This window comes from Harpia harpyja, chromosome 20 (genome assembly GCF_026419915.1).
Source record: "Harpia harpyja isolate bHarHar1 chromosome 20, bHarHar1 primary haplotype, whole genome shotgun sequence".
In the NCBI taxonomy this organism is placed as follows: Eukaryota; Metazoa; Chordata; class Aves; order Accipitriformes; family Accipitridae; genus Harpia; species Harpia harpyja.
In genome coordinates, this window is record NC_068959.1 from 8,184,232 (window position 1) to 8,192,719 (window position 8,488).

Below are 8,488 nucleotides of genomic sequence, written 5' to 3' on the forward strand. Positions count from 1 at the left end.
TCCCAGCGCACCGAGGTTGTGCTGGGAGACGCCAAGCTCTCTGTGGCCATATCCTGCTGGACAGCCACTGTGCCCCTGTGGCTGAGACAATCCCCAAAAGCCAAATGTTCCACCTGCTTCTTGCCTCTTCCACTAAGTGTTTTTAGAGCCTTAATCCACATGGCTGGCGCGAATGCTCGTGCTATACGCCCATTCATGTCGCCTGGCTTCAAGCCAGGGCTGAAACGCAATGAGGACTTAGGGACACCAGGTAATTTGAAATGGTTTTTCACCCCCGCAACTTTCTCGGAAAACTTGACCAGTTCAAATCAAGGCAGCACACGGGCACAGAGGGGAGCGAGCTACGTGCAGGGCGAAGTGCCAAAGGCAGGACAGAGAACCTCTCGGCTGCCGGAGGAGACGCCTGGATGTTCGCACAGCCAGTCCCTGGGTGTGTTTTGCTTTTTGCTCTTGTGCCACAGGGATCTGGCTGCACGTGTTATATTTGCACACAGCTTAGCGCAGTGGCCTGAAGCAGGGACCGTAAAACGCAAACAGCAAACAGTAAGACTTTGCCTGGCTCAGCCCTCGCCATCACCCAGCAGTGCGGGGTGTACCCAACACTGGCTCTGAGGACGTGAAGATGCTGAGATTTGGGGCAGTGTGAGGGCACGTTAGTAGAATCAGCTGCAGACAGCCGTTTGCAAGCTTCGCTCACTTTGGGAGCTGGGGCACAAGGCGCAGAGGACAATTTTAGGGCTTTTAGCTTGTTAGGTGAGATATCTGGCATCAGCTGAAAAGCAGAATCTCACTCCAGTGAGATGCAACACCTCTCAGCTCTAACTGAGCATCTACAGGCATGCTTGACCTCAGAAAATAGTCTGGCACAGCATGCTGGAAAACTTTCCAACCTTTAACTTAAAAAGAAAAGGCAGGGCCTCCCCTTTTTGTGTCCAGATGCAGAGAATTTATTCCAAGAAATTCCCATCCTGCAGGAGTGTGGCCTGAGAGGACTGTAAAATGCTTCAACTCCATATACTATTTGCAAGTAGGTTGTGTCTTGTGCAAGAGTCCTGCGTACTTGCATGGAAGAGAAAGTAAAATATGTAAAATAACCCCACACAGGGTTATTGTACATTAAGGGACCCTTGTTCATGGAGCAATAAGGCACTGAGACTTGGGCTTTCCCTGCTGAAGCCGAACCAGCGCATTGAAACCCAGTTTAGCTTTTGGGGTTGTTTGTTTTTCCTGTCTTTGTGCTTTCCCTTTAATCTTTGTGCTGGATAATTAAGACAACATTCCTCAGCATCTTGCCTGCTGTTTGTTGTGATTATACAATAGCCAGCTGCATTTGTTCCATGAAAACAATATCTAAAGCCACATTTTGTGGTTTCAAGTAAAATCCTCCACGGTCTTGACTCTTAAGCTCGAGTTTGTCCGAAATCTGCATTACTTAGGAAAATACCCTTAAAAATAGACTCCTTAAGGAAAGCGAAGCAAGGCAGCGACCCAGCAAAGTTTGCATTGAAGTTTTTATTGCCGGTGAGACTTCTGGGCTTGGCCTAATACCGCCAGCAGCAGGGGTGGGCCGGGGTGCTGGCACTGCTTTTTAAAGGCACAATCTCCTCCTCCGAGGGCCCTTTTCGCTGCAGGATTGGACCCCGCAGGCACCTCCCGCACCTTACAAAACAGCCGAGCGGTTATGAAACGCGGGGACCCGTTGTCACACCGTCCCGTTCCCGGTAGATGGCGGTGCCAGCTCATTTTTCCCCAATTTCCCCCCCCCCCCCCTTTTTTTTTTTTTCCCCCCCACCGGTGCTGAGCCTGGTTCCAGTCCCAGGCGGGCTGCGCGGGTGGGGGGGCTGCACTGCAGAAAGGGAGATTGCTGTTGGTTTTTGGTTTCGTTTTTTTTTTCCCCCCCTGTAACAGCTTTTCGTATGTTTCTGATAAATGTGAAATCAGTCAGTTGTAACAGCTCAGCACAGCCCCAGGCGTCTGGAGCCGCCTTTGGCACAGCCCGTCTGTCCCTGCTCAAGCTGCTCCATCCCACAGCAAGAGGTGTAGAGGGGACAGGGAGGATACCGGTACTACCTAATTTTGTGGGACTTTGCAGAGCCAGGCAGCCAGAGCCCCCGGATTGCTCTCCAGACTCTTTCACAGTCTTGAACAAAACCTGCCTGCGCTCACCCAGACCCCAGCTCCCCACCTATTGCCTTTTCTTGGCTGTTTCCTTCTCGGCAGGGACAGATAGCACTGGGTAGGCAGCGTGACTGGATGAATAAATAGCATTTCTCTTTGGAGCCCACAAACACCTTTATTTGGCTAAAAGTGGCCCAGGCCCCCTCCGGCACGTGCTGCCGTTTGCATCCCCACCTCCTCAGCGTGTCCCGAGTGCGTGCTGCTGGTCCAGCACGGAAGGGCTAATCTTTGTCTTCCTTCTCATCATCCTTGTCACTGCCGTGGTCCTGGGGCAGGAACAAAAAGAAAAGGGAACAGGACATGAGGAGTGTTTCGTGTCCCATCCCCTGGTACCTCTATGTATTTGATAGCACCAGTAGCCAGCACCCACACAGGGGTTTGTAGGTGCAAACCCCACAGGGCTGGCGTGCAGCAGGGCAGCTGGTGGTGTGGTTACCTCCTGCAAGGCGCTGTCAGAGCTGCTGCTGCTCCTCCCGTCCTCTTCTCCGTCTCCCTGCAGGGGCGAAGAGAGAAGGACAAGCATCACCGAGGATCCCGGCACCCCGCTTGCTGTTCGAGCTAGAGCCTCGAGTCAGAGAGATGTCTGGTCTTGTGGGTATCTAGAGCCAGGCTTTGCACCAATGGTGCTGTGGAACCATGTGTGCCCATGGCCCCGCAGAGACCTCCAGAGCCAGGAGCAAGGATTCGGCGGTGTGTGCAGTGCAGACAGCATCGCTGTCCACAGCAGCATCTCATTTGGGTTGAAACAGAAGGAAAAGGAGGGAGAACTAACTGGGAATATTGGGAACAAAGAGAGCTGTCTCTCAGTGGAAAAGCCATGCACACAGTGTGATTTCTAGCCTGTGCACAGCGTAGCTCCATCCACCAGAGGCATGGGGTTGCCATGGGTCAGACGTGGCTTCCCTTCACAGCCAGGACGTAAATCAGTTGGGGCCGGTGCTTTCTAACACCCCACAAACCCTGCCTGCACAGGGCTCAGTGGCGACCGGGGAGCTCTGCATCATTCACATCCTCGCTGCACCATGCTCACCCACGGACGTGGCCCTACTCCATAGCTGCCTGCCTCCCCCTGGGACACCGATCCTCCTCGCAGGAGCTGGCCCCATCCCGCCACGTGCTGGGCAGTGGGTGCTCAGGGTGCTGGGTGCCCCACAGATGCCACACAGCCAGTGGTACAGTTGGTCCAGGGGGTCCCCAGCATGGTCCCCAGCATCAGGTGGTTTGGGAAGTGCTGGGGTCACCCTGAGCCCCAAGCTGGGGACTTTGGGGCTGGAAACCCTCTGGCAAACAGTTCAGCAGCTGATCTGCAGAAAACTCCATCATTCCCCTACCTTTTCCTCTTCCTCCTCCTTTTCCTTCTCTTTTTCTACCTCAGTCTTTTCCTTCTCCTCTTCTTCCTTCTCTTCTTCCTTGTCCTTTTCCTTCTCCTCTCTCTCCTTATCTTCCCGTCCAAACCCTACAACAGGGCACAGAGGGAGGTTCATTGCCAGCATGCAGCATCCAGCCCATGCAAACCCAGCAGGTTCCCCTGCATTCACACCAAACACTCACATTTCAGGATTGTCGACATTTCACCGAAGCCAAATTGCTCTGGGGCACGACACCGTCACACCTATGGCACAGAGAGAGCCTGAAGGAGCAACTGGAAAGTGGAGTAAGGTGAGCTTTTCAGGGATGAAAACGCCTCCCTGGATCCCACCATTCATTTTTCTTTTCTCCATGGGAGAAGAGGCCCTGTGCACTTCCTACCCCCCAAAACAGCAGGGAAAGGGGTAAAGCAGTCTGTGGCCTCCATGAAAAAGACCAGACCTTGTACCCACCCAGGCAGCACCCACTGCCCTGCACCCAGGGAAGCAGCAAGGGGAGAGTGATGGAGGCAGACAGAGAAATCTCAGGGCAAACGTGCAGGGAGATGCCTTAAACCTGCCATGAGCAGGTGCAAATTACAGAAGTATTTCAAATTAAATAAGGATGAATCAATAGAGAGCAAGCGTTGGGGCTCCCAAGAAGCCTCGGCAGAAAGAAGACCTCCTTCGGGGACAGGGCGATGGCAGGGAGAGAGATGAGACAGCAGTGAGCAGAAGAGAAGCAGAGAGCAACAGCAAGAAAACTCCAAGCATTGATTAGGTGCCTGAAAGGTGACACGAAAAGAAAAGAAAGACAGCTTGCTTTAAAAATAGCAGGACCAAACAAAGTCCGTGAAATAGTCCAGGCAGGTCAAACCCTCCCTCTCATACACAAATGGCAAAACAGGGCAAAGGGAAGGGCAGCAGGGGCGAGGGATCGGGTCCCTTCTGCTCCCAGGGAAGAGCAGAGTTGTTCCCTTGCTGCAGCAGGTAATTAGGAAACAGTTTCTCTGTCAGTCACTGATGGAGGCAGGCAGAATATTAATGCTTTCTTTTAAAGTGTTTTTTTTTTTAGCCATAAAATGACATCATCTGGTTGGTATTTGGGCTTTTAAAAAGAGCCAGTCCCAGCCTCTGAGCTGATAACATTGATTTGTATTTTCTAGACAGGTTTTAAGACCCCTGGGATGCTGCAGGGCAGCGGGAAGCAGTGGGGTTTGGGGCAGCATCTGGGGAGAGGCAGATTGGACAGGGAGGGCAGGAGTGTGGGAACTGGCTGATAAAAGGCGTAATTAGTGCAAAGTTACAATCTAATTAATAATGAACAGTAATCTAATTAATCTCCGTAATTAAGAAGTACAACTACCAATTGGAAATAATTACATTTTAATCTAAAAATCATTAAAAATAATCAAACGTTAACAAAAGAAAAGGCAGCCCCTGGGAAAGTGCAGAAGATGCAGCTGATGCCCTGACTCCAGGTCCTGCTCACCAAAGCTGCTCCGCAGCTCCTGCAGCATGTGCCCAGCCCCAAATCCACAGAGAATGCCCCTGCCTTGTGCCTTCACTGCCTGGGGACTGAGCAGATAGGAAAGGCACAAGGTACCCAGAGGTGGACCTCAAGCTTTGAACTGTGAGATGGGCAACCGGATCAAAGCCCAGGAGCCAGGGCTGGGAAGGGGTAGTGCTGCCCCAGCTCACGTTAAGAAATGCCCCCGTGGGGGGCTACAACCCTTTGATTCCCTACCGTACCATTAACCCTGTCCTTGGGGACCAACCCAGCTGATTTCCAAAAGATGGGGTGGGCTCCCCCACCCCGGGGCTCTGCCACGCTCCTGTCCAGGGAGGTGCCACCCAGCACCCTGTGCAGCCCCCACCGTGGATGGTGGCTCAGGTGATGGCAGCCAACGCTTAGCTTTTTCCCATCCGAGACCAGCAGATCCAGTTCTACCTGTTCCTTCAGAGCCTCAGCCACACTGCATTTCAGGCAGGCAGGTAGGTTTCCCTATCCTAGATGACCTGGTTCCCTAAAGCCCGGGCAGAGCAAACCAGCAAAACCCAGGGACCAGCTCTATGGTCCCCACTGACAAGCTGCACTTGTCCTCCATGGCCGAGCAAAGCGTGAGGTGCACGTGGATCAGACCACTGGCTAACGAAGCAAACCTGCGTATTCATACCCCACCAGATACGATAGCCTGGATGGCCCCCAGGCACAACAGGCTTCCAGGTCACGGTGTTTGTGCCCACTCCTGTCTCACCCAGGGGACTGAACTCCTTCCCCCAAGGCTCAGGCATGATGCCTAATTGCCATCCCCAAGACCACACGGAGCACAAGCTGTCCTGGAGATGCTCCTGCTGCACCCTCTGCTTCACCCTGCCTTCCTGCTCTGCTTCTCCAGCCTGTAAAATTGATACACAAGTCTGTAAATCCCCCTCAATGACAGCAGGGAGACAGGAAAGCGCCTTACCTGCAGCTGAAAAAAGGCAAGTGGCCTCCTCGATGCCTGGCTGGCAGCTGGATCTGGGTATTTGAGTGTTGCGGTCTCCTCCCCAGTCCCACTTTCAGAGCAGAAAAACTGGCTCTGCCACCCGCCACGGACAGCACATGACACCAGGAACATGACCAGTCGCATTCGCATTCGTACCTGCAAGAGGCATTGCCTCCAGCACGGGCAGGAGCAGAAAGACCCTTGGCAAGCAAGCCAGGGCAGCTCTAGAGGCTGCGGACACCCACAGGGACCAGCCCTGGCACCAGGGAGGGCACTGGGGACTCAGAACGTGCTATGGTCAGGACCCTGCTGGAAGCAGAGAAGAGGGGATTTGGGGGTGTCCTTAAAACCATGGTGAGCAGGTCCTTGCTCCCCTCTTGGTGGGAGGTGTCAGGTGGCTCCAGGAGGTCCAGGCAAGGCTGGACCAGCAGAACTCAGCACTCCCCGCTCCCTCTGATGCTTGTCCTTGCTGCTGGCTTTCATTCCAACATATCATTAAGCAAATACCTGTCAGCAGAGAGCAGTTACCAGCAGGTTTAAACACTTGCATAATGTGCTTCCCCTCTAATGCAATGCCCTCATTTCTAATAGCACCAATATGGGATAATAACAGTAACAATAACGTCAAGAAGGGCTTGTGTACCTGAAAGCTAATTTGCTTTCTCCACCTAATAAAAGGTATTACCTCTCCCACAAGATTTGCCCCATTTAAAGCCTTCAACTCTACAACAAAGTTGCTCCCGCAATCATTTGACTTTAAATTACAGTAATTGCAGCATGCATGGAGCCCCCTCCCACCGAGCAAGACTAACCCTGGGTAACTCATGCAGGGAGCAAGCAGCTGTACAGAAGTCACTTGTCCCAAAAACCTGGCCATGTCTGTGCCAGGCCTCCTCCACCAGAGCCTGCACCGGCCCCAAATGCAGAGCAGGAGTCCACTCAGCAGGCTTAGATCAGAAATAAGGGATGGGTTTTAACAGCAAGGGTGGATAAACACTGGAGCACCTCAGCAAAGCCAGTGGCAGAGTCCCTGTTGCTGCCAATTTTACAATAAATAGCAGTGGTGCTTTCTAGCAGGGATGCTTCACCTCACATAAAAATCATTTGGGGAACTCCCAGCAGCCAGAGCTCAGTCTTGGGGTAAACAATGGCAGCAATCCTGCCTGTCCCAGCGTGATGCAGCCACCAGGTCAACACAGCCGGGGAACTCGGGGTACAGTGTGGGAGCTCGGTGGAGATGTGCGCAGGGAGCACGGCACGGGACCCTGGAACAGATCCAGGGAGGATGTTTGGTGTCGGGACCAGCTGGCATCCAACCCCACTCCTCTGAGCAGCTCCTGCCACCTTAGGAGGATCCTCCCCCACAAACACCACGCTCGACCTTATTTTTAACTGGTGACCTCATTGCTCGCTCCCTGCCAGCCCCAGCTGGGCTCTCAGTACTCTGATGCAAGGGACCTAAGCCTGCAGCATCCTCCAGTTAGAGCAGCCCAGGGGACAGCCCTGCCATCACTCCCTGGACACTGGGACACAAAGGTGCCACCACCCAGCAGGACAGTGGAGAGTGACAGCCACAGCCACTTCTAGGTCCCAGCCCACAAACTGCATCAGCTCTGCTCCCACCCTGCAGCAGGCACAAAGCTGCCCTTGAAGGAAGGAAAGCAACCTGCCAGCCAGCACCCGAAACACCAGCGCATGGCCACCTCCGCGCTGCTGTCAAAGTGCAGAGCTGTGAGGGACTAGCAAAACTCCCAGAAAACATTAATTAGCACAGTACTGGGCACTTACATGCTCCGTTTGTGTGCCAAGGGGCCTTTGGCTACAGAAGACCAATCTCTCTGCTTAAATCACATCATCATAGACTGCTGTTTATTTAGGATCCAGTGTGCACACCTGGGAAGGAAATGCCAGAGGTCTCCTCCTCCTTCTCCTCCTGCCATTTCTTCCCTTCCTGCCTCTGAGTCAGACCATTTAATTTGTGCTGCAGGTGACCTGGGACAGCTGTACCCTTGGTCGGGGCCACCAGTAGCAACATAGCTGCTGCTTCTTCCAAACAAGGACAACTGCTTATCCTGCCTGTGTCAAAGGTTTTGCTGCTACTGAACGTGCATGTTTTAATAATGAAAAATGAGTCCCTGGGAAGCTGGATGGGCAAGGGCTGGGAGGAAGTCCCAAAGCCCATCAAGAGGACCAAGCCTTTTTTATGTTTTAAACCTTTCCACAGCAGCTGCCAGGAAGCAGCTTTTACAGCTGCAAGTAACAGAATCTCTCCCAAGGAAAGAAAATAATTGTGGAAGGCCTTTTTTCCCCCCCCTCCAAGTCACTGCCAGCATCTTAGCTAACTCTTATCTATTCTCAGCCACATCTCACCTCCCCAAACACTACCAGAAGTGCTCAAATTACTGCCAGCTCTCATTAGGTTCATGCACAAGGCAAGGCCGAGCGATAAGACCTCCAGACAGTTGGATGCTGAAT

The 8,488-nt window shown here is 53.0% G+C and overlaps 1 protein-coding gene across 3 annotated transcripts; it reads right to left on the reverse strand.

The window, feature by feature from the left end:
- Positions 1 to 2,249: 2,249 nt before the first annotated feature.
- Positions 2,250 to 6,366, reverse strand: LOC128134418 (merozoite surface protein 9-like). 3 transcript variants are annotated; one of them, XM_052772100.1, is made up of 5 exons: positions 5,993 to 6,366; positions 3,730 to 3,790; positions 3,510 to 3,634; positions 2,615 to 2,671; positions 2,250 to 2,444 (listed from the first exon to the last, which is right to left on the reverse strand). In XM_052772100.1, exons 2-5 carry the CDS (start codon positions 3,746 to 3,748, stop codon positions 2,400 to 2,402), a joined length of 246 nt encoding a protein of 81 aa, XP_052628060.1. In that variant the 5' UTR covers positions 3,749 to 3,790; positions 5,993 to 6,366; the 3' UTR covers positions 2,250 to 2,399. The 3 variants fall into 3 exon arrangements, with proteins under 3 accessions (XP_052628060.1, XP_052628059.1, XP_052628058.1); XM_052772099.1 differs by having other exon boundaries at positions 3,730 to 3,808; XM_052772098.1 differs by having other exon boundaries at positions 2,251 to 2,444; positions 3,730 to 3,820; positions 5,993 to 6,360.
- Positions 6,367 to 8,488: the final 2,122 nt, after the last annotated feature.